This window comes from Phacochoerus africanus, chromosome 8 (assembly GCF_016906955.1).
Source record: "Phacochoerus africanus isolate WHEZ1 chromosome 8, ROS_Pafr_v1, whole genome shotgun sequence".
NCBI classification, from domain to species: Eukaryota; Metazoa; Chordata; class Mammalia; order Artiodactyla; family Suidae; genus Phacochoerus; species Phacochoerus africanus.
In genome coordinates this window covers 45,079,623-45,104,620 of record NC_062551.1, presented here as the reverse complement: position 1 = coordinate 45,104,620, position 24,998 = coordinate 45,079,623, and the positions used below count along the sequence as shown (strand labels likewise).

At 51.9% G+C, this 24,998-nt stretch overlaps 2 protein-coding genes across 3 annotated transcripts; both read right to left on the bottom strand.

Annotated features, from left to right (window-relative positions):
- Positions 1-245: 245 nt before the first annotated feature.
- Positions 246-8,841, bottom strand: RBM42 (RNA binding motif protein 42). 2 transcript variants are annotated; one of them, XM_047791880.1, is made up of 10 exons: positions 8,597-8,841; positions 8,212-8,356; positions 6,349-6,433; positions 6,177-6,251; positions 3,852-3,917; positions 3,599-3,774; positions 2,762-3,094; positions 2,341-2,458; positions 578-772; positions 246-485 (listed from the first exon to the last, which is right to left on the bottom strand). In XM_047791880.1, the coding sequence occupies exons 1-10, from the start codon at positions 8,722-8,724 to the stop codon at positions 373-375; spliced, it is 1,434 nt and encodes a 477-aa protein (XP_047647836.1). In that variant the 5' UTR covers positions 8,725-8,841; the 3' UTR covers positions 246-372. The 2 variants fall into 2 exon arrangements, with proteins under 2 accessions (XP_047647836.1, XP_047647837.1); XM_047791881.1 differs by lacking the exon at positions 3,852-3,917 and having other exon boundaries at positions 3,599-3,753; positions 8,597-8,840.
- A 4,479-nt stretch (positions 8,842-13,320) lies between these two features.
- On the bottom strand, positions 13,321-23,250 carry HAUS5 (HAUS augmin like complex subunit 5). The gene is made up of 19 exons (XM_047791173.1): positions 23,097-23,250; positions 22,297-22,359; positions 22,172-22,204; positions 21,998-22,022; positions 21,345-21,450; positions 21,106-21,265; positions 20,032-20,101; positions 19,860-19,942; positions 19,311-19,368; positions 19,044-19,168; positions 18,806-18,869; positions 18,570-18,700; positions 18,179-18,341; positions 17,901-17,981; positions 17,654-17,799; positions 17,271-17,382; positions 17,062-17,194; positions 14,690-14,822; positions 13,321-14,527 (listed from the first exon to the last, which is right to left on the bottom strand). Exons 1-19 carry the CDS (start codon positions 23,192-23,194, stop codon positions 14,410-14,412), a joined length of 1,902 nt encoding a protein of 633 aa, XP_047647129.1. The 5' UTR covers positions 23,195-23,250; the 3' UTR covers positions 13,321-14,409.
- Positions 23,251-24,998: the final 1,748 nt, after the last annotated feature.

Genomic DNA, 24,998 nt, shown 5'->3' with positions numbered 1-24,998 from the left:
GGAGGCCATGGGTCTGAGCTTTGGCTTGCCTTTGGCCTTGCCCTAAGCCTCTTCCTTCCTCTTCTGTGGAATGGGCTGCACTGAACATGTACTGAAGAGGTTTCAAGATATAATGACACACAGCAGAGACTGAAAAATGCCCATCTGTGTGTATGTCTGTGTAAACTTTCAAGGCTCCTCACAATTTCTAGGTGGGGGGATGCTCAGTTCTGCTCCCCAAAGTGTGTTTCCAAGCCCACCAGGGATGGAAATGAACGTAAATTTATTGAAACTGGTTTTGGGGAGGATGGATGGGTGGGTAGCCAAGGGTTTTCCGAAGAACTGGGAAGGAGCCAGTGCCTGGCTGGGTGGGAGGGGTGCCGACCACAGACCCTATCTCAGGCCCAATTTCTTCTTCTCCTTCTGCTTCTTGCGTACCACGTCCAGGTTCCGATCCTTCCACATGCTCTTGCGCAGCTTAATGGGGCGTGAGCCCACATACTTCCCTGTAGGAATGGAGGGTTCAAGGTCAGGCTTGGGGTCAGGCTCAGGCCAGATGCCCACCATGCCCACTGACCCTAGGAGAGGCCTCACCCACCATTCATCTCACGCATGGCGCGCACATAGTCACTGGGGTCCTTAAAGCTGACGAAGCCATAGCCCTTGGTCTTGCCCGTGCGTTTGTCGCGGATCACCTTAGCCTTAAGGAAGGACGGGAAGCGGCTGAAGGCTCGTGCCAAGATGTCATCGTTCACCTCATTGCCCAGATCCCCACAGAAGATCCGGAAGTCATCTGGGATTGGAGAGAGGAAGTCAGAGGATGCAACTGTGTGGCCCAGTGTCTGCCTTATCAAATGACTCCACCTTCCCTGGAAGCAGCGCCCAAACCCTCCTCCCTCTGTACCCTCAGTGATCTCTGCCTAGGGCCCTCTCAGTTGAAACAGCCAACGCCTGTAGACTATTTACCTTGTGCTAGGCTCTCTGCTAAGCACCCATGGGGTTTTAACACATGTGGCACTCCCAATAACCCTTTACACTGAGGAACAGAGACGTCTAGTCACCTGCCCAAAGTCAACCAGGAAGCAGCAGAGCTGGGACAAGGGCTCAGGCATCTGGCTCTCGAGTCCTCACTTTGAACTAACTGCACTGCCCTGCCTCTCCCTAGGGCCAGTTCCCCTGCTTCCATGATGAGCCCCTGAATCTTCCTAGCCCTGGCTTGTCATCCAAGCCCCCAGCATCATTTAGTCTCCTAAACACCTCCCTAGGAACATTCCCTGGGCCTCTGACACCTACTGGTCCCATAATGGCACCCCAGTACCACAGACTTCTTTCCTTAGCTCTGCTTCCTCTGCAGAGCCCACTCTAATCTCCCCTCGGGTCCCAGAAACCTGAACACACTGCCTGATTCTTCTCGAAGGTCAACCTCAGCTGCCATTCCTGGACATATCCCCTGGGCTGGGCCAGAGCCTTGACCAAATGTGCTCCAGCCCAAAGAATATCTTCCCCTATGAGCACACATTACTACTATCCCTTTGCTGGAGATGAGGAAAACGAAGCTTGAAGGGCTAAGTGACTTGCCCAAGGTCACAGAACTAGGGTCTACAGCCTGCACTGGCCACATCTGGGCTGATGCCGCCATGGCTCTGACCTGGGGCAGGTAGAAGGTCCAGGAAAAGAGGCAGAAGTCAAGGACTGGGATAGGAGGTAGGACCCCTTCCTTAGCTACCAATGTGGTGGCCCCACAGCTCCTGTGACTAAGGACACTCTTTGAGAACAAAGTAAGTCACCCCAGGCAGAAAAAATCTGACAAACTCAGAGGGTGGGATCATCCATCTACAAATCAACTGAACACTTCAAAAAACTATTACCCACAAGGCAGAGTGGGGGGAGGGAGACAGTTCTCATTGGAAGATAATTCAGTGATATAAAATCACATGCATCCTAGTTCAGGGAAAAACAGCTGCAATGATAGCTTAGGAACAACTGGGAAAATATGAGTACCAATGGAATTGGAGTTACCATAGAATTATTGTTAATTTTCTTAGATGTGTTAATGGTATAATGACATGGAAAGAAAATACCACTTTTCTTAGGAGATGAATACTGAGGTATTTAGAAGTGAAGTGATAACTTCATTTATAATTTGCTTTAAATGACTGAGCAGAAAGCATAAAAAGATACATACACATGGAGAGGTAAAAATATAGCAAAACATTGGCTGCTGAATTTAGACAGTAGACACAGTTGTTCACAGGGCAATTCAGTACCGGAGGTGGGCTAAGCTCATTGTGCCTGCCCCACAGAGGGGTGTGAGTCGCCTGCTTCAATTTTCCTTGCCTGAGCTGCCCCGAGCCCTCTAACCTGCATCCCACTCCAGAAGGCTGGGGTCTTCCCAGCTGCTCCCAGCTGCCGTGCGAATGCAGCGCTTCAATTTCTCTGGCTTTCCTTTCTTTTTGTCCTCACCCAGAGGCTCTGGGACCTGCAAAGGAAAGGGATGGGGTGCAAAGGGCTTGATGCTGGAGTCTTCTGGACTCATCTCCCCCACTTTCCTTTGCCCCCTGGCCCTCTCACTCCCATAGTTAAAGGACTGGATGTGCCTCGGGGGTGTCAGGTATGTGTGTCTGTCCCCCCTCCATCTCCTCCCAACCCCTCCAATTTCCTGGGCTCCTCCTCCCTCTATGGACAGAAGATGACACATGTTTCCGTGGGAGGAAGCCCATGGGCTCTTGCCTGCCCAACCAGCACTTTCTGTCCCCCCGGCACTGCCCCACTCTCAGCTTACCTCAAGAGCCATGAGGCCAGGTGGTGGCTCAGGCCTCGGGGGCCGGGGTCTCGGACGCAGGGACAGGAGCTCAGGAATGCGCAGCGGGGGCAGTAGGCCTCGCACAACTTCCAGCGGGAGGGGCAGGGGCTCGGGCTCAGGCAAAGGCATGGCCAGGGCCAGTGGAAGGCTGGGCCCAATGACTGCAGGGCCAGCTGGGGCACCTCCTGCTCCCACGGCCACTGCTGCACTAGCCTCCTCCAGCCCAGCAGCCGCTGCCACCACAGCCTCCTCTTTCTCTTTCAGGCCCAGCCCCAGGCCTAGGCCCAGCTCTCGGGGTGTTGCTGGCTCTTCCTGCAGGCAAAAGGAAGGCTTGAGGGGGGACCAGATCACAGGCTCAGGCCTCACTCCCACCCCCATCCTGTCCAACAGAGCAAGAGCATGGGGGTCAGAAAGCAAGCAAGAGACACCTAGAAGGGGAAAGGAGTCTCTAGTTAGATGCAAACACAGAGACACAGAAACCCAGGCAGAGAGACAGACAGATACAGGGACAAAAGAAAAACATCAAGGCAGAAAAACAGAGAGGGACAATCAAAGGAAAAATAGAGGGAAAACAGAGATGCAGCGAGAGAAATATACTTCTAACTCATGTTCTCTCTCTACACACTCACAAAGAGGGGAAACAGAAAGATCTGGCCATAGAAAGAAATAGGGAGGGACAGAGACAAAATCAGAGTGTGAGAAGGCAGAGACATGAAGAGCCGGGGAAGGCCAACTCGGTAGGCACAACCCATGAGGCCAGGATGTGGGTATCCTGGCCATCGCACCTCTGACTTGCAGTTCCCTGCCCACACTCACCAGAGGAGGCCTCAAAGCAGCCATGGAGCTCAGGGGGGGCCCTGGGGCCCGAGCCATCGGTGGCAGCATCATAGGTGGTCCAGGGGGCCCAGGCAGAGGGGGGCCCACAAGGGCCTGGTGTGGGGGCCGCAGGGCCATAGGGCGGGGTCCACCTGCTGCAGAAGAAAGAGCAGAATCTGTCAGGGTGTTAGTGGGGGAGTCGGAGGGTTGTGGGGGTGTTACGTGGCAGGGATGATGACCCTGGCTCCCTCACCTGCTCTCTGCAGCACGTGAGGGATGAACGCTGGATGCAGAATAGGGGCCCTCTGGGGGGCCACAGCTGTGGGAGAGAGAGATGGGGGTGTGTGTCATGGGGGCCTGGGACACTTGGGGCAAGGCGTGTGCAAGTTCGGAGTCTCAGCATCCAAGAAATCCTGGAGAAGAAGCCCGGAGAGTCTTCTGGGAGATGCAGAAATTTTTGCATTTGTTCATTAAGCAAAAATTTACCACTAATGATCTCCTCTGGGCCTGGCCCTGTCCTGGGCAATGCTAGGGACACAGTCAAAGATCAAGAGCTCTTGGGAAGCGAGAACAGACTCATCACCAGAGATCAACAGCTGGTAATCAGAGCTGGGACAGGGGAAAGTGCAGGCTGGGTGATGCGGCTTCGGGGGAGGAAGCTCAGGAAGTGGTGGGAGCCCAGAAGAGCCCTATGACCTCGCCCAGTGGGACTAGAGAAGGCTTCCTAGAGAAAGGGACCTGTGAGCTGAGACCCAAAGGATAATGAAGAGCTGGTCAGGCAAAGCTAAGCTTGGAAATATTACTGTACTGGCAAAGAGAACATTTTTTTTCTCTTTTGGCTGCACTTTCAACACATGGGCTGGGGAGCGAATCCAAGCTGCAGCTGTAGCAACACCAGATCAGTAACCCATTGTACTGGACCAGGGATCGAACTGGTGCCTCCACAGGGACAAACCAGATCATTAACCCACTGCGCCACAGTGGGAACTCCAAGAAGAATATTTATAGGTGTTCCTGTCATTGCGCGGCAGAGACGAATCCGACTAGGAATCATGAGGTTGCGTGTTCAATCCCTGGCCTTGTTCAGCGGGTTAAGGAGCAGGTGTTGCCCTGAGCTGTGGTGTAGTTCACAGACATGGCTTGGATCTGGCATTGCTGTGGCTGTGGCATAGGCTAGCAGCTGCAGCTCCGGTTGGACCCCTAGCCTGGGAGCCTCCAATTGCCACGGGTGTGACCCTAAAAAGCAAAAAAAAAGAATTATTTTCAAACCTTTTTTTTTTTTTTTTTTGGCTACACCCACGGCAATATGGAGGCTCCTAGGCTAGGGGGCCAATCGGACATGCAGCTGCTGGTCTATGCCACAGCCACAGCAATGCCAGATCCAAGCAGTGTCTGTGAACTACACCACAGCTCATGGCAATGCTGGATCCTTAGCCCACTGAGTGAGGCCAGGGATCAAACCCGTGTCCTCATGGATGCTAGTCAGATTCATTAACCCACGATGGGAACGCCTATAAACCAAATTTTTTCATTTTTCAGTTTAGTGTATCTGTAATAGAAAGGTCAGGAGGTCAGTAGGCATCCAAGTGCAGTCTTGTTGGCTGAACCATGTATGCCCCCTGGAGGACACCCGGGAGCCACAGCAGGGTTTGAAGCTGTGCAGGGGGACTAGGTCAGATTTGATCAAAACTATTAAAATATAGGAGTTAAACCTTCTCATATCGTCAGATAAAAGAAAAGTGTAACGAGTCGTTCCTATGTGGCTCAGTGGGTTAAGGATCCAGAGTTATCCCTGCAGTGGCTTGGGTCACTGCTGAGGTGCAGGTTTGATCTCTGGCCTGGGAATTTCTGCATGCTACGAGAGTGGCCAAGTGTAACAAGATTTAAAATTAACACAATTAACAAGTTGGATCTAACAGAGATTATACCAGAACTTTATAGAACACAGGTCTTTTTCATCCACATAAGGAAGTGATGTCACAAAAACTGACGTCTCAACGACACAAAGGATGACATGTGGAAAGGAGAGATTTTAGTTGATTTTGGTGAGCTTAATTTTGATTCAGCTGATAAGTTTTAGAAAATTAAAGTTGGGTGACAATGAGCAGGGGAGAGAAGGGACCTTAATAAGAGCCTGCTGGCACATCCCATCAATGTTTGGAGCTCCTTGGGAGGAAATGGAGATCTCCGCAAGGGACCAGGGGATGTAGGGGCTTGACTGGGAGGTGAGGAGGATAAGTCCATGTTTGATGCTTTATTCATCCCAAAGGTGATGACACCAAGACCTCAGCCCTTCAGGGAACTTATATTTTAGAGGAAGCAAAGGAAGATAACTATGGTAAGTAAATCGTGTAACTGGTTATAAAGTATGAAGTGCTATGAAGAAAACCTAGGGATTAAGAGTGACAGTATGGGAGGTGGTTTACAATGATCAAGTGAAGCCTTATTGAGGTCAAACTGAAAGTTCATGATCAGGCTTATGCTTTAGAAAGATGATGATATCACAGGGATGAAATGGTGGGCGAAGTAGTTGAAACTAGAGTACTTGGTTATCATGGGATTCCCTTGCCCGACCTACCTGCTCGCCTCAGGAACATGGCTTCTCGAGCCTCTGGACTGTCCAGGTGACTCCGGTCACCGGGGCCAAAGCCAACTGTTGTGAAGGGAGAGATGAGGATGATGTGAGGAAAGTCCCTTTTCACCACCCTGTCTGATTCCCTGGTTCCCTTGCCCCATCACTCCTTACTTACCTGGGCCCACAAAAGGTGGGCCACCCACCATGGGAGGAACCACTGTGGCTGCTGCAGCTGCTCGGGCCTCCAGAGTCTGTTGGACCTGTGGGGGAGGAGGCTAGGTGAGGGGCTGATTCAGTGCAGTGCCCCCCAAGGGTTTCATTCTCCATGCCATGTGGCTATCTGCCAAACTTTAGGTCTCAGCTAAAACATCACTTTTCAGAGAGCCTTTTGGGATCATACTAGCTAAAGATGTTCTTAACCCCTCCCAACTGCAACTTATTTCTTCATCCTACTGCATCTTCCCCAAAGCACTTAGCACTGTCTGAAATTATGCCCAGCTTGTCCTCCTCATCTCCTGTGCTACCACCCTGGTCTAGGCCAGCGTTATCTCTTGCCTAGAGTATTATGGCAGCCTCTTCCTCAGACTTCTTCTTTTTTTTTTTTGTCTTTTTTGCTATTTCTTTGGGCCGCTCTTGTGGCATATAGAGCTTCCCAGGCTAGGGGTCGAATCGGAGCTGCAGCCCCCGGCCTATGCCAGAGCCACAGCAACGCGGGATCCGAGCCGCGTCTGCAACCTACACCACAGCTCATGGCAACACCGGATCATTAACCCACTGAGCAAGGGCAGGGACCGAACCCGCAACCTCATGGTTCCTAGTCGGACTCGTTAACCACTGCGCCATGACGGGAACTCCCCTCAGACTTCTTGATTCTTCCCAGTCCCCTACAGTCTGTTCTCCAAACAGAGCCAGACAGACCCTGGTCACATCTAAGTTGGACCATATCACACCACTGCTCAAAATCCTTCAACTGCTTCCCATCTCAAAGTAAAAACCACAGTCCTTACAGCGACCCATTACGTTCAACTAGCTCTGTCTCTCTCACCTCTCTGTCTTCATCTCCTCCCACTCTCTTCCTTGCTTACTCCATTCCAGCCTCACTGTTTTTCCCGCTGTCCCGTGAATATGTTGGATATGCACTAGCCTCATGGCCTTTGCACCGGCAGTTCTCTCTGCTGAAAATACTCTTTCCCCAGATATCTGCATGCTTCCCTCCATCGTGCCCTTTATTCTGCTTAAATGTCACCTCCTCAGAAAGGCTTTCCCTGACCACACTGGTTGATAAACCTGTCCTTCTTCCTCTACTTTGACCTTTCTCTCTGTAGTAAAACATAAACTCCAAAACGGCAGTGATTATTTTTCTCTGTTTTGTTCTTTGCTAGAATGGTGTTTGGTGCAGAAAAGGCACCCCAAAATTATTTATTGAGATAACAAACAAGTTTCATTTACCTGTTTTTTTTTTAGAAGTCTTTTAGAAGTCAGATACAGTCGGCTGTGGAGCACTTGAATGTGACTAATGAGACTAAGGAACTATTTAAATTTTTTTTTTTTTTAGGGCTGCACCTGTGGCACATGGAGGTTCCCACGCTAGGGGTGGAATCAGAGCTACAGCTGATGGCCTACGCCATTGCAACTCGGGATCTGAGCTGTGTCTGCGGTCTACACCACAGCCCACAGCAACGCCGGATCCTCAACCCACTAAGTGAGGTCAGGATCAAACCAAATCCTCATGGATACTAGTGAGATTCATTTCCACTGTGGCATAACTGGAACTCCTATTTAACTTTAATATAAATCTTAAATAGATACAGAACATTTCCATCATTGCAGAAAGTTCTACTGACCAGCATGATCTAGAATATAAGCTGCCACAGGGCAGAAATATCATTTGTTTTTGTCATTACTGGGTTCTCAGTGCCAGGCACATAAAATATTTGTCAAGCTAATCAATCAACAAGCCAACATGTCAATAGCTCTCTGTACACAAACACTGTGTTTGAAGTATTGTGGTCTCCTACATGTCTTAGTTCAGCCTTACCTGCTGGTACGTGTTGGTCGCAATGATAGGGCGAATCACAGGAGCTGTTGGGACTTGCATTGCTTCTACTGTGGGGACCGTGGGCACCGCAGGCACAGCAGCTGGGATTCCGGTTACTGGAGCCCCCAAAACTTCTTGTTCAAACCTAGGGGAGCAGGACAAACACCACAGCTCAAGACTTTGCACCAACTCTGGAATTCTGGGTATATCGCGACAGTGCCTTCATCCCGGTCAACTTCTCCATCTTACTCCCGCCCCTACAATCCCGGAAGTCCCATTTCCCCAATATAGAGCCATAATTTGGGCCTATTGTGGCCTAGAGGCTCCAAGGCTCGACAGCTCTGGCTCTGGGACAGCTTTTATCGCGCCCTGTCGCAGGCCTTACAGGGCCATCTCCGCCTCCATCTCCTTCAAGCGTTCCTCGCCGCTCTTGCCCGGGATGCCGGTGCCGGGGCCCGGGACCACAGGTCCTCCTGTACCCGGGAGTCCCGGAGTTGGCCCCGCCCCGGCCATCGCTGCTGCCGTCGGGGTCGCCGCTACTACCGCCTCAGCTCAATTGCCTCTGCCGGTTCCGCTGTGTACTCTCTGGCTTCGTCAGGATGGGCGCCCGTGGATGACGTATCATCGGAAGCGACGGGCGCCGGTACATGACATCATACGCCAACGGGGCTCGCCTTTGGGGGGAAGGCCAATGAGAACCTGGCTAGCGCTAAGGGGCCCGCCCCACGGAGGAAAATAGGTCAATCAGCGTGCCGGAAAAACGAGTCAACGGAAGAACCTGGGTCTACAGAAGAGAGGCGGCCACGGCCACGCCTTCACGGAGGAACAGCGGCTAATGGAATTGCTGTAAAGTCAGTTGACCCCGTCCCTAAATTGGAAACTGGACCTTTGAGAACTCGGGCAAGTTTGGAGGTCCCTCCTGTGCTACTGTGAGGCCTATTGCAGAAGTTTTAAAGCCCACCGACATCCGCATCATCCCAGGGCGAGGCCGTGGGGTCCTAGTCTGGGTAGAACGACACACTGCCAGTGAACCCCAGAAAAACCAGGGACATGATATGGGAAGCTCAGAGGAGGCGCCTGACCCAAGCTTCCTGGAAGAAGTGAAATCTGAAGACTTTTGCTAGATGAAAATAAGGAGGGATGTTCTGGGTAGGAGGAATAGTTTACGAGAGACAGTAGTCAGATTCATCACTGCAGAAGGTCCCGTGTGTAGGTTTGCCTGTGCGCTTCTTGGGACACAGTGACCCCCCCTTTTTTTTTTTTAAGTCCTCGAATGTTTTATTATGAATATTTTAAAAATACACACCATAGGGAGGCTAATATAACAAACATCCATGGACCTCTCAACAATTACTAATATTTTACCCTTCTTGTTTCGTCTTGCTTCGTTTTATCCTTTTGCTGGAGCATATTAAAGCAAATTCCAGACATCTATCAATTCACCCATAATTGCTTCATGATGTCTAACAGATAAGCAGTATTTCAAAGAAAAAACAGCATTTTCTCACATCCAAGAAAACGTTTTAGTATCACTTAACATTCCAGACTCAATTTTCCTTGCCTCAAACTGTCTTTATTTGATAGTATTGTAAAATGAGGGTCCAAATAAGGTCCACACATTTCATTTGGCTGATTGGTCAGACTTGTTTTCCATCTGTCTGTTAAAACTTAATTTTACTGCCTGCCTTGGTTTCTTGAAGTCCCAGTTTGAAGTTCCTATAAATGAGTACATTGTTAAAATCCTGGCTCTTATTTGTTTCTGTACCAGAGATGTGGTAAGAAGAGAATAGGACACCTTAAAAAGTATGAAGTAGAGTCAGTTTCCCTAGTGTTTACCTAATCTCTTTTTTATTCAAGAATTCCACCCAGAATAGAACAGAACATTTAGTTGTCATGTTTCCTTAGAATCTTCTTGCCAGTGACAGTTTCTCAATCTTTTTCATGACTTTGATAGTTTTGAGTCCTGGTCACATATTTTGTAGAATGTTCTTCATTTGGAATCTGTCTGATGTTTTTATCATAAGGCTGAGGTGTCCTCCCCCCCTCCCTTTGGAGTAGGCAGATGATCAGAAGATCACAGAAGTGCAGTTCTCATCATATTGAGGGTACATACTAGCCACATGAATTGTATTAACTTTGATCTCAGGTTTCTCTACTAAAAAGCTTTCTCTTTTTTTTTTGTCTTTTTGTTTTTTTAGGGCTGCACTTGCAGCTTATGGAAGGTCCAAGGCTAGGGGTCAAACTGGAGCTGCAGCTGCCAGGTTTGTTTTTTAAATAGCTTTGTTAGGAACAATTTGAGCAACAAAATAAAAGAAGTACTGCAGTCATTCTAATTGTTACTCAGAATGTCCCACCTTTAGCCAGGGGCAGCACCTTCATATTTGACTTTTGGCTCGACCCTAGTGGTTTTGGAGGACTTCCTTGCTCTCTGGCACAAAACGCCTCATACTCTGCATACTTCCTGCCCCAGACCTAGAATCTGCTGTTTCCCCAAGGATCCCCAGTTCCTTCAAGTCAGAAATGGTAGAGACCACAATCTGAGCACTAGGGTTGCTCATTGTTACCGGATTGTCATATCTATACCTTTTCTATGGAAACTATATATATATATATAAAATAGAAAGAGGAAAACCCGAGTTTATTCTGATTCATTCCTCCCTCCCTTCCTGCATTTGCGGCATACGGAAATTTCTTGGGCTAGGGGTTGAATCGGAGCCGCAGCTGCAGCTGCAGCCACACCCACAGCAATGATGGATCTAAGCCATGTCTGTGACCTACACCACAGCTAATGGTAATGGCGGATCCTTAACCCACTGAATGAGGCCAGGGATGGAACCTGAATCCTAGTCGGGTTTGTTAAGGCTGAGCCACAATGGGAACTTCCTGATTTTATATTTGTATCTCTTTTCACTTGTATTAAAAACTTATTCCTGGAGTTCCCGTCGTGGTTCAGTGGTTAATGCATCTGACTAGGAACGATGAGGTGCGGGTTCGATCCCTGGCCTCCTTCAGTGGGTCAGGCATCCAGCGTTGCCGTGAGCCATGGTGCAGGTCACAAACATGGCTCGATCCTGTGTTGCTGTGGCTGTGGTGTAGGCTGGCAGCTGCAGCTCTAAGTCAGGCCCTAGCCTGGGAACCTCCATATGCCGCAGGTACGGCCCTAGAAAAGACAAACAAACAAACAAAAACAAAAAAAACTTATTCCCCATGGAGTTCCTGCTGTGGCTCAGTGGAAAGGAATCTGGCTGGTATCCACAAGAACACAGGTCAATCCCTGGCCTCGCTCAGTGGGTTAAGGATCCAGCATTGCTGTGGGCTATGGTGTAGGTCGAAGACACGGCTTGGATCTGGCAGTGCTGTGGCTGCGGCTACAGCTTCGATGTAACCCCTAGCCTGGGAACCTCCATATGCCATGGGTGTGGCCCTAAAAAGACCAAAACAAAAACAAAAAAAAACCCAACTTATTCCTCAGTAATATTAGCATAGCTACTTGTTTAGTCTAACATATAATTTCAAAATATGTGATACTGGGCCTCAAAATTTTAAACTCTGTATTTTACCAAAATAAAAATATCAGTATTATTACGAACAAAGACTATTTGAAAGTAAATTGCAGACAACATCCTTAATACTTCAACATTCAAGAACATTTTTCCACCTAACCATAATACCATTATCACACCAAAGAAATTTAATAGACACATATTTTCCAATATACAAATTTCCCATTTCTCATATTCATATTTCCACGGTTGTCTCAAAAATGTATTTATGAACTCAAACTCATTAATCGGTGGCATCTCTATAACTATAGAATGCAGGTTTAATTCCGTCTGGCACAGTGGGTTAAAGCATCCAGCGTTGCCACAGTTGTGGCTCAGATCTGACCCCTGGCCAGGGAACTCCATATGCAGCAGGGTGGCCAAAACAGAAACAAACAGTAAACCCCCCCAAAACATTGTAATTCAATCAAGATCATGCACTGCATTTGTCTTTTTTAATCTAAAAAATCCCCACCCTTGGAGTTCCCATTGGGGTGCAGCTGAAACGAATCTGACTAGGAACCACGAGGTTAAGGATCTGGCATTGCTGTGAACTGTGGTGGGTTAAGGATAGCTCAGTGGGTTAAGGATCTGGTGTTGCCATGAGCTGTGGTGTAGGTTGCAGACACATCTTGGGTCGCATTGCTGTGGCTGTGGTGTAGGTGGCAGCTGCAGGTCCAATTCAACCCCTAGCCTGGGAACCTCCATGTGCCATGGGTTCCACCTAAAAAAAAAATCCCCACCCTAACCCCTCTGACCTTCTGAAAAATATGATCTAGTTGTTTTGTACAACATCCACAACCCTTATTTCACCTAGTACATTTTTGGGATAAATTCCTATAAGTAGCACTGTTTGGGCAGAGTGAGTGTTTATGTAGTTTGCTGGAGAGTATCCCACAGGTGTTCCATACCCCTTGTGCTGTTTTCTCACAGCTTTGCCCACAGAGCGAGCTGCCAAAATTGCAAAAATTTCCTCCTAATCTGTCATTTTTACTTTGCTTTTTTTTCACCATGCAAGTTTATGTTTTTGTCAGTATTTCCCCTTTACTGCATCTGGATTTTAAATCATACTTAGTAAAGTCTGTCCAACTTTTGGTTTATAAAGGACATTGTGTTTGAGGCAGATAATACAGATAAAGTAACACATTACATGTCAGAATGTGCTCTGGAGAAAAACCAAGAAAGGATGGGGGTAAGGACCTCCATGTCCAAATGGGGAGGTGGGGGCTGGGAGCTGAGCTGAAGAGAGGGAACCCTAATGTGGCACATAGGAAGGCAAAGGTGTAAAGACTGGTTAAGAGCAGACAGGAATAGAGGAGAAATGGGAGGGTGAGGGTGCTGTGGAGGCTGAGAGAGGAGTTAGGAGAAAGGAGGTGGGAAATCAGGTGTAAGATCTAAAAGATGTCAAAGCTCCCTAATTTGTAAACTAACTGCAACTCCAATTAAAACTCTCATCCATATTTGTATTTCTTCTGGAACCAGGCAAGTTGAGTATAAAGTTCATTTCAATTGGGAGAAAAAAAGATAGGGAAACGCTGAAAAATGAGAGCCAGGTGGCAATCTGCCATTTTAGGTGCTAAGATGTATGACAAAGGCTTTAATTAATTATAAAATACGGTGGGGATGGCACGCAAGAGTCAGACAGTGGGCTTGGAGAGTACCCAGATGTGGCCCAATTAACCATGGGGATTTGGTGCATGACAGGGTGGCATCTCAAATCACCTAAAGTTTTACTTTACATACTGGACAAGTTTTGCTTTATAAATTGAAGATAATTCACAGTGCAATGCACAGACCTAATGAGTACAGCAAGATGGGGCCTGACAAATTTGTACATCCATGTAACCTCCACCATACTCCAGAAAGTGTATCTCCTTCTTGGTTGATCCCTGTCACCCACTCCTCTTTCAGAGGCAACCACTGCTCTGAATGAGAATTTTAATAAGTGCTATTGAGATATATTTAAAATAAGACAAAACGGAACCCCTTTGGATAAATTCCAAATGACTCCGAGAGTTAAATATAAAAAATGAAACTATAAAAACAGAAGACAATCTCATCTCTTAAACTCTCCCCCTCTTCCACCAGCTACACTGCCTCTTCAGCCCTCACACCAGCATGTTGGAACTCAGGGCCTTTGCAAGTGCCGCGGTCTTTCCCTCTGCAAGCCCTGCAGATCTGTGTGTGCTGCCTCCTCGCCGCCTTCACAGGGTCACCTCTGCTGGACGGCCCTCTGCAATGGCTTTTCCTCCTCAGCAGTCCTCGCACATACTCCATGTTTTGCTTACTTATCTTGTCAGCAGCCCGTTTTCCTGTCCTAGAACAACCTCCTACACACCGGGCTTCCGTTTACTTCAGGGCTGGATCCTCAGTGTTTAGACCAGTGCTTGACTGTTTTTCGCTGGGGGTAAAATTGATGCGGAGAGTTGCAGGTAGGGTGGGAGCCAGAGGACCACCCATTCTCTTGGCTTTGGTGGGTTGACAGGAAGGGGGCAGAGCCGCTGAGAGGAACAACAGAGCCTGTGAAGGGGGATGGCAGGTGTGGGGAGACCCAACAGGCTGATACATCCAACTGATGCTTTACTTCCAAAGTGCTGCGGAGTGATGTGTTGACGTGAACAAACGTGAAGCTCTTGACTTTTTCTGAGCCGCCTCTTCATCCGCACAGCTGCTGCAGAGCGCCTTGGGCCTGGACCCAGCGCAGCTGCCACTGGGGCAGGGTCAGGCCTTGGCAGAGCTCCCCAGAAAGGGTGGCCTGTCCTGGCTGCTCCCACCTGGAGAAGGGGATGGTGTAAGAGGGAAGGTCAGGGCCCCAGGCCTTCACTGGCCTCCCCTTGACACCATGGCCTGCTGGTCATGCCCTCCCCCCGCCCTCTGGCTCTAAGTTCTGCTTGTTCGGCCCAGCTCACCCCCCACCTCATCATGCCCCCTCTCACCAGTCCCCCACAACGCCCTGCAGCTTGGGGATTCGCTCCAGTGTTTGTCTCAGCCGGTTCTCCAGCCGCCTCAGAGCCTGCCCCAGGTTCTCGTTCTGCTCCTTTTCCTGGGATGCCTGGATCTGCAGCAGCTCTGCAGGTTAGAAACCCGGGAGGCGGCACTGAGTCCGCTGGCTTCCGGTGCCTCGAAGCCAATGGGTCACCAAGCCTCTAATCATCTCAGCATTTCTCGCAAACCTCTCGCTCCTCCCAGGTCCTCTTATCAGGTGCAAGCCCCCACCACCCCCTCTCCCGGCCCTCCTTTTGGAAGCCTTCCTTCCTCCCCCAACAGCCCATCAATCTCCACAGCAGTCCCTCAGCATCCTCCCGCTTCCTAACTCGACCCCCAGCCTCCTAGGCGCTAAATCTCAGCCTCCCACTGGTCCAGCCTTCACACGGCAGTCAGTGATCTTCTCACGGCCTAAACCTGATCCTCTCCCTCTCTGGCTCGGAACCCTCCAAGGCTCCCCGGGCTCCAAGACAGAGCCCCATGCTCTCAGCCTAGTACTCTGTTGAGCCTCTGCTCACCACTCCTGAGCAAAACCTCAGCTATGCCCCAGGGCCGGCTGGAGACACTATCTTTCCTGCTGGAGGCCCTTTCCAGCACCCCTCAGCCCCAGGCTTCCCCCTCAGACTGCTGCAGCCCTTCACTCCGATGGTGTCTTCCTCTGAAGACTGTGACTGCTCTAGCCTCTCTCCATAGACCCAGCTCTGAGTAAGTGCAGATCAGCAGTGAGGTCAGACCCCTTGGGCCTGAATCCTCTCCTGGCCTTGTGACCTCAGGAATGACACCTGCCCTTTCTTCAGGGGCTGCTGGGTTCAGGTGGAATTATCTGAGCCACACGCCAGTGGGGCAGGGGGCAGATGTGGGGCATTCTGGAGGGCTTGCCGGCAGGCTGAAGGTGGGGGTTAGAGGACTGGGAAGAATTAAGGATGACGCCTGGGTTTCTGGCTTCAGCACCGGCATGAGGATGGTGGATTCATTTGTTGAGGGAAGGAAATCAGAACTGGAGGGAGCTAAGCTCCAGTTATAGCCATGTGAAAAGCCCAAGATGCCCATGAGGTGGGACGATGATATGCTATGTCTTGGGCTGTTTCTGCTCTTCTTTCACACTGCTCCCTGCCCACTGGAGAGGGGGGGCAACAGGGAGCCCCAAACTCAAAGGCTCCCAGATGGTTTCTTCCTACTTTGCTGATGGCACCTGATTCATTTCTCATCAAGCCACCTCTTCCATCTATCTCTCTTCTGATTCTTAGCTTCTGCTAGTGGGGTAGTCTGGGGCTGGACAGCTCGCATCTCTCTCCCCGTTGAGCTCTCGGGGGCTAGCACATGGTGTGCACCCAGCAAGTGCTTGCTGAATGACCCAGGAATGAATGATGTTGCTGAGTTTCACTGTCCTCTCTGTGAACTGTGGTCTTATACGCCCTTTCCTCGAGGTTTGGGCTGGGAAAGACGGCACCATGTGTGCTAACGGTGACAGTAGTCACACCAGAGACAGCACACACTGCACCCAGGCACGGCTCCAGGGCCTGCTTGGGTCCCCTGACTGAGTCTTCCCAGCAACTCTGTAAGGTACTGTGATTATGCTCATTCCACTGAGGAGGAAACTGAGGCACAGGGAGATCACACAGCAAGGAAGAGGTAGGGCTGAGAAGAGAATCCAAGTGGTTTAACTTAGCCCAGTTTTTTTTTTTTTTTTGGTCTTTTTGCTATTTCTTTGGGCTACTCCTGCGGCATATGGAGGTTCCCAGGCTAGGGGTGGAATCGGAGCTGTAGCCACCGGCCTACACCAGAGCCACAGCAACGCAGGATCTGAGCCGTGTCTGCAACCTACACCACAGCTGACGGCAACGCCGGATCGTTAACCCACTGAGCAAGGGCAGGGACCGAACCCGTAACCTCATGGTTCCTAGTCGGATTCATTAACCACTGCGCCACGACAGGAACTCCCTTAGCCCAGTTTTTAACACTCAAGTACACAACTGTTTGATGATGGATGAGTACCTGGCAATTTGATGGGCAGTGTTGCCTAGTGGTTAGAATCACAGACTACCCCCCGCCCCCCAGTTAGCTGGCCTGGATTCAAACCCAGCTTGGCCGTCTGGGCAGTGATGAGCCCTCTCTCTGCTTCTCAGTTTCCTCCTCTGTAAAATGGGGAGCACAGCAGCACTAACCCCGTGGGGCTGCTGTGCAGATGAAGCTAGTAAGCACGTTCAAAGCACTCAGCACATAGTAGGCGCTGTGTAAGTAGTGGATGTTTGTGATTTCTTCTGGAGGCTGAGGGACCTGGGAAGGGGCTGGGATTCTGGATAAGGATGCAGGACAGGCCTACCCTGGGTGGATGGTCCTGGCGGCAGGCTGGTCTTCATGTGGAGCAGATACCAGCACCGGAGACTTCGCTGGTCTTGGAGGAACAGAAGGTCCTGGCGAAGAGAGGCTGCCTTCGGGAGGAGCAGCTCTGGAGCCTAAGGAAGGGGTAAGAACAGTCACCTGGGGCCAGGGTAGAGGTGGGAAGACAGGTCCTATGGGACAGGCACTCACCTTCCCTGTGGGCAGCCCCAGCATGTGGCTCAGCACTATGAGGCTGGAGCCCTTCGGGGATGCAGGATGCAGCTGGTAGATGGATGGCAGGACCGTAGGCAGGGGCTGTAACCTAGGGGGGAAAGTCCAGGTCATGCGGGCACTGAGGGGGGGCCTTGGGTTCCAGAGGCTCTGGGAACTGAGAGGTGGGCTCAGGAGGCCCAGGAACTTGGGAGGTGGTCTGAGGACTAGGATTCCAGAGTGAGGATGAGAACCTAAGGGTGAAGTCTGGCGGCCTGAAAATATGGGGCTGGGCGGGGTGGGGGGCACTGGGGTTATCTTTTTGGAGTGGGCCCAGGGAGTGACGTTCATCCCCGGAGGGGATGTGGGATGCCCAGTCTTACCCTCCGGGGCTGTGCCGCAGCAGGGGCCCTAGCAGAAGATGGGGCAGATGCCGGGCTTCCTCCTCCAGACACCGAAGCAGCTCCTGGCTCTGTGGTGCCACTGCCTCAGATGTGGGGACCACTTTCCGCTGAACCAAAGCAAGCACCTGTGGGGAAGGAGAGGGATGGGAAGGGCAGCGTGAGGCCGCTCAGCCCCCTCCCTAGGAGACCCAGCCCCACCCAGACTTTGCCCCAATGCCCATCTCACCTCCCCAGGGCTCCGGCACAGGCGCGTCTTGCTGGCTGAGTTGCCCTTGATGAGCAGGCGGACCTGTTCCTGTGTCTCCTCCTAGGCGAGCGGGAGGCCCCAGAGATGGGCTGCCTTCCTTCTCGTCTGCCAACCTCTGGCCCTGTCCACCCTTTTGCTGAGGCCCTGCTTCCTCCATGGGAGTCTCACCGCGGTCCCCTCTCCTCCCTGGGAGGCCCAGTGCTGGATCTGAAGTCTCCTAGCCTCACTCAGGCCCTCTGCCAGGTCCTGCCACTCACCACCAGCTGGCGCCAGTGCAGGATCCGTTGTTGTTTGGCCTGTAGCTCCTGGAGCAGAAGCTGCCGCCGCCCAGCTGCCTCCTCTAGCTCCTGGCTCATAGCACGCAGGGCCTTGAGTTCTGCCCACAGGGCACAGCCCCGGAGCCCCAGCACTAATGCCTGCCTGGGGCACAAGTAGAAAGGGCAAAGGAGAAGGAAGGTGATTAAGGCTCACAGTGGAGGAGGGAGATAAGATCCATAAGGAAGCACAAGGAGCCACAAACACAGGGCAACAAACCAGGAGAGCAAGCGGGGAGGCAGATGTAGGAGCCACAGGGGCAGAAAAAGTCTACTATCCTGAGACCCCCGGAGAGAGATGGCCTAGAGGCCAGTGGCCATGGAGACTCCTCACCTCTCACTGGATCCCAGGGCACATCTCTCCACTTGCTCCATCAGGCCCAGGAGGCGCTGGCTCAGTATTTGATGCTCTTTCAGGAGGGGGCCCCGCTGGGTGACCAGCACACCCACAGACCGCCAGCCCTCCTGGAACGAGGCACAAAGTCAGGGTGGATGTTGGCCCTGGTGGCAGGGGAGGGGGGGGCTTGAGTGGCTCTTGGGTTGGGAAGGGGATGGAGTCCTGGGGGTCACCTGGATGAGATGCACCATGGGCGGCAGGGCCTGGCCGGAGTCTGACTGGTCTGGTGCCTGGGGCCTGAGAATAGGGGCTGAGTTGCAAAGGGAGAAACCCTGTCCCCTTGCTTGGGCCCTTGGGGGTTACTGGGATTCAGTTCCACTCCAACCAGCAGGTCACCCTGCCTGGTCCTGATCTGTCCCAGCTCCCCCAGCCACCCACCCTGTTTTGACTGTGGAAGCATCCACTCCACACCTGGCTATCTCCGTATCTTGGAGCCCATCCAGATTGCACAGGGATCGGATCTCTGCCTCTCGCTCTGCAGCCAGGTGCTCCATGGCAGCCAGGACGTGGCCCGGAGGATGGTTTGTCAGCAGCGTCTGGTGGGGGGAGGGGAGGAGTCAGGGCAGGATGGGGGCTGGGACTCCACGGAGAAGGGGTAGGGATCAAGAGTAAGGTCCCAGCACCCTGAGATTTAATCATGGGCCAGAGGGTGTGGCCTTTCTTGAGAGCCCCCCTCACCTCCACCGAGCTAAGCCACTGCTGGTAGGAAGTTCCAAAGTGGTCATCCTGAGGGGTTCTGTGGAGTTGGGGAAGGGGACAGAGAATTACAAGACACATTGATTCACCCTCTGATGATCACCAGCACCTCGTAAGGGAGGGGCTGTCCTGTCCCCATTTAAGGACTGGAAACCAGGTTCCTCTATGCCTGCTAGATCTGCGTTCCACTTAATATCAACTTGCTGGCCTTGGGCCCTTTCACAGGCGCAGTGCACCTGGAACACCCTGCAGCCTTCCCCCTCCTCTCCAGAGAACCCGTCCTCTCTACCTCCTCAGCTGAGTCAGGTGTCTCCTTGGCACACCCCGAGCCTCTCGGGCTTTCCCACCCCTGAGAGCCCCAACTACCTGGGTTGCCCTTGTCTCTGATGGTCTGTTTCCCCACTTCCCAACCTAGGAGTGCTGTCAGGGCAGGGCTGGAGCTCACACAGCCCAGGGGCTCAGTGTCTGTGAGAAAGAACCACTCCAAAGCCCAGGTTCCATGCAGGCCTCTGGAGGCTGGGGGCCACTCACAGAACGCTGCCTCGCTTGGCCTGAGGAATCAGGAGTTTCTGCAGGAACTGGGTCCGGAGGCTGCAGGCTGTTCGGACATCACCCTGGGAAGAAGAGAGTGTGGCATGGGGGGACCCAGAGGTCCCCTAGTCCCAGACTCCCCAACTTTTCCCCCACAGCCCAGGACTCTTACCAGGACCATAGGCTCCAGGCCCAGGTCTGCTGATGCCAAGGGTCCGAAGTTTATATCCACTCTGGCCTTCCTGGAGAGAGGAGTGTGGTTGGGGCTGGGACCCCTGAGAGGAGGGAGCTGGCACAACAGATGGCTGTGTCCCCTCCTGCTGCCAGCAAAGCTAGTCACAGGGAGCCTGGATCTCCGGGGCCAACCCCCAAATTAGGCCACTGCCATCTCCTGGCTGGATGACTAAATTAACCTCCTCACTGGTCTCCCTGCTCTTGCCCCTGCAGTCTGTTCTCCACTCAGCAGTCAATGATCCTGTTAGAACCTCAGACAGATGATGTCACTTTTACTGGAAATCCTTGAAAACAATGTGATGTGTTCCCATCACACAGAAAAACAACAATAGGTATCAGGAACTCTTCTAATATCCCCATTCTACAGAACTTAGAAACTGAGGCACAAAGTTAAATACTTTGCCCAAGGTCCCGCAGCTGTAAGGGGCTGAGCCTGGGCCTGAACCCAGCCTGAGTAAAATCCCAGGGCCTCCATGGCACTCTGTCCACCTCTGCGACCTGCCTCCTCATGCCTCCCCTCATGCCTAAGCTGAACTGGCCTGTCAGCTGTTCTACCAAATGGCAAGCTCAGGTGTCCCTCCCCACGGAAATTCTCCTCCCAACTCAAATGTTACCTCCTCAGAGAGGCCTTCTCTGACCATCCTACTTAGAGTAGAATCTCCTTCTCCTTTTCCATCATATCACCTCTTCTTCAGAGCACTTATTTCTATCTGTGATTATAGTCTGCTTCCTAGTTTACAGTTTGCTCCTCTGCATCACAGCATGAGCTCCATAAGGGCAGGACTGACCCTTGTTTATTCCTTTTTTCCCCTAGCATGTGTTCCAGATATACAGCTAGCACCGTTCTAGGCACTGGAAATACAGGTGGTTGAGATGACAAAACCTCCTGGCCTCATGGACATTAAATCCTAAGGAGTGGAACTCAGAACTGGAGGGGTCAGGACAGAGCACTGGGTCTCCAAGAATGTCTGCTGAGCCTGGTGAGTGCTGGTCCCCAGCACCTGAGGCCCACCTCTCAATGTCCTGCAAGCGCTTGAGCTGATTCTGTAGCCGCTGTGTCGGATCTTGGAGCACACGCTGCTGCCTTCGTATGACCCCAGCTTGGGCCCGGAGGAGGAGAGCACGACGCTGGGTGTCTTGCATCCTCTGTATAGCCTGCTCCATGGCCATGTCTGTGAGAGGAACAGAGGTGGACTTTAGCACTTTCCCTAACCCCGTTCTGCTGCCCATCTATCTAGCCCCACGGGTCACCCTGAGCTTCAGTCTCTCGCTCCATCAGCTCCAGGCTCTGGTCTAATTCCAGGATCTCTGCCCGCAGGCGGGCAACAGCGGCTTCCAGCTCCAACTTCCGGCGGGCCTGGTGGAATCAGGTATAGGGTCAGATGCGTGGCTTGGCTGCGGCTGAGCCTGGCCAGACTGCCCTTTGTAGAACACCAGTCTATATGCCCAGGTGACTGGCTGAGGGTTTTCTCTAGGCAGTTTCTGAGCCTGGACCTCCAGGCCCAGGAGAGCACCAGAGTACTATCCTGTTCCCCTCCTTCCTCTTGGGATTACCTCATCTACTCTCCCAACCTGCTTCCTGTCTCTGTCCCAGTCCTCATCTCGTGTCGAGCCCTACATGTGGGAGTCCTGAGGTCTCCTGGGCACCAGGCACATGCTGGGTCCCGTACTGGCCTCAGCATCTCTCTCAAATTAGTCCTTTCTCCCATCTCCCACACCAGCTTTGCTGCCTCATATCCATGGCTCCCCACCCCCAGCTCAAGTCTTCTCCCTGTGAGCACTGGGATCAGGGCTGTCTTGTGACAGTGTCCCTAGCATCACCCACACAAGGCTGGGCCTAGAGCAGAAAGCCTACAAGTCCTCTTTTTGGATGAAATAAAATTCTTGCAGCACATGCTTCTCACCTCTGGACTGTCCTGGAGGCCATACCTGAGGAAATGAGGAAATGAGGAAATGAGGCCAGAGTTAGAGGATGACAAGGACTTCAAGGGGGAGACGGGAGATGTGAGGCTATGGGTAAGGACACGGCTGGATAGGACTGGGGAAGACAGAAAGGGGCAGCTTTGAGGACCAGTTACCAGAGCAGGTTTCCCCGGATCTTCTTGACACTCCTACAGTGGAGAGGTAGGAGGGAGGGGAGTTACTGGGGGACTCGCCTGGGTCCCCTCCCCTGCCACAGGTTCCCTCATGCAGCCAGGCTCACCTCTGGCTGTGCACATGCCTCAAGACGTAGGCCCAGATGTCAGCCCCCTGGCCCAGACACAGCCTGTGGGAACAGCAATGTGTGCCTGGGACATCACACAGGGTGGAGGATCCTCATTCACAGCACTGTGCGGGGGGGCGGGGGGCTTTCTAGGGAATGCTCACCTGTGGGGGCAGGGAAGGTCCACACTTTCCAGGGTAAGCTATTCCCTCCTAGGGAATTCTCAGTTACTAAGACGGTGGACTTCTCACTGGGTGTAGGGGGATTTGCATTCCTTGGTGGGTTGCTCCCCTTCTCCTGGGAAAGGGTCATCTCCAGTTACTTCTAGAGGTGGGGGTGAGGGCTATACTGCCAGGAAGGGCTCTCTCATTACTATACGTGCGTCATCACTCCTAAAGATTCAATTTCCTAGTGGAGTGGTCTTTGCTGACTCCAGTGTCCTCACTGCCTGGACTAGGGTGGGGTAATGAAGTGCTGCAGGGACAGCCCCGCCCTGGAGATCCAATTTCCACACGAGAAGGGGGGCTTCATTATTATTAACTCATGGAGGGTCCCCACGGGTGCAAGGTACCTCTCTGGGCGGCCTCACTGGATGAGGGTGGGAGTGTGGGCATCACCGCCAGAACGTCCTCACTCAATTCAGGATCCTTTGCCTGGGGGGTCAGGGTTACCCTCAAGGGTTATCTCACTGGGGCAGAGGGGGAGGAGGGGGGCGGCACGTCTTCGACCAAGATGTGGTTCTCGCTCCCAGAGACTCTATCTTCAGGGTGGGGAGTTCTCGCTTCCAGAACGGCCCTCACCTGCGCAGCGTCGACTCCGGGGCCCGGGCCGCCAGGGGCGCCTCCATTTCTTCCGCCGCCCAGCTACCCAATTCCCGCGCTTCCTGCGCTAACTCCATGACAGCGCCGCGGCCGCCGCCTCCTGCCTCGTATTCAAGTGTGGCGGTCGCCTCTGACGTCACGAGTGCGCCGGAAGTGACGCTATCGGTCGCCAGGCAAGCAGGGGCTTTCCCGCCCTGCAGGGTCTCAGAGCCCACCGACATCGCTCACTCCTCCCGGCTTGGTTCGTTTGAGCAAAGATGAAAGAGGTGTGGAGAAACGATGGGGCCGTTTGCTTTCTGCGTCCTCATTCCTACCGCTAGCTGTTCCCTAAGACGCAAAAGGTCCCTAATACCTCCCTTCATTTTCTTGACAAAATGGGACTTTAATCCTAGGAGGATGAGAATCAGGCGAAGAGATGTCAAACTTAATGCTCTTTGATTTCCACAACAGGGTGTCCCAGCTTCGAGTGAGGGATAGAAGGCAGATTGCATGTCTCCCTGGCATGCTTTCTTTTAGGTATTCGTTCGTCCTTACCATTCCGTAACATTCGTGAGCTGACCCTGTGCTGGGGATGCCCCGGTGGCTGAGACAGCCCCAGTCTCCATGCCACGGAGCTCACAGTTCAGTGAGGGATATAGACGCATCACCAGGTAGGGATGGTAGATCATAAGCAGCAGGGGTGGGTCAATTTGGGACACAAGGAGTGTGAGAGGTCTGTGGAGTGTCCCAGAAAGCATTGGATACTAAGGCTGGAGTCCTGGAGAGCCCACTCAGCCTTAGACATGGCTCTGAGAAATGGTAACATTTAGGGACTTTTCATTCAATATGCTTGCCTCGTTCATCATTCTGTTCTTGTTGAATAAACACGTGGGGAGAAAGACAGTGCGGAGAAACTAAAGCTGAGAACCCAGGGAGGAGGATGGAGCAGGATGAGTAGAGGATGGGGGTGAGGACAGTGCTTGGACCACTGTCAGGCTGAGTAGGTGGGTCATGTGAGGTTGACTGGCAATAGGGGGGGCATCCAGGGTGATGTCCAGGGCTCTAGGTTCAAAATGGAACAGACTTTGAAATGGGGAGATGAGAGAAGGATCAGCTTTGGGAGAGATGCTAATGACATAAGAGACTCTATGGGTGTGAAGAGTCAAGGGGACATCCAAGGGTCTTTGGAGTCTCTGGTCCAGGGACAAGGGGACTCTGAGGTCACCATTAAAGTAGAAAATTTGGGGGAGTTCCCGTCATGGCGCAGTGGTTAACTAGGAACCATGAGGTTGCGGGTTCGGTCCCTGCCCTTGCTCAGTGGGTTAACGATCTGGCGTTGCCGTGAGCTGTGGTGTAGGTTGCAGACGCGATTCAGATCCCCCGTTGCTGTGGCTCTGGCCTGGGAACCTCCATATGCCGCGGGAGCGGCCCAAGAAATAGCAACAACAACAACAACAACAGCAACAACAACCAAAAAAAAAAAAAGTAGAAAATTTGGGGGAAAAGCTGAGTTTGTCTTCAAATGCTTCATAAGGGCTGAGATGCAAAAGAGGCTGCCAGGGACTAATGCGACAAGTGTAGCAGAAGTACCATACTCCTGCAAGACGGTAATAATAGGGGGAAATGTGTATGGAGGGAGGGGATGTCAATGGGAATTTTATTTTTTTGTGTGATTTTCTCTAACTGTAAAAGTGCTCACCAAAATTAAAGTCTATTAAAACAAAAGTACTGGCCGAAAGCTGGAACATTGTTTAATGAACACCTATAATCATAACCTAATGACAGTAAATCAGATGCACCTTGACCCAAGCTATATAATTATATATAAATATAAAAGGATTCTGTATGTTTCAAATACAAAATTAAAGCCAAATAAGAGATAACTACCAGCAATTTCCCCTC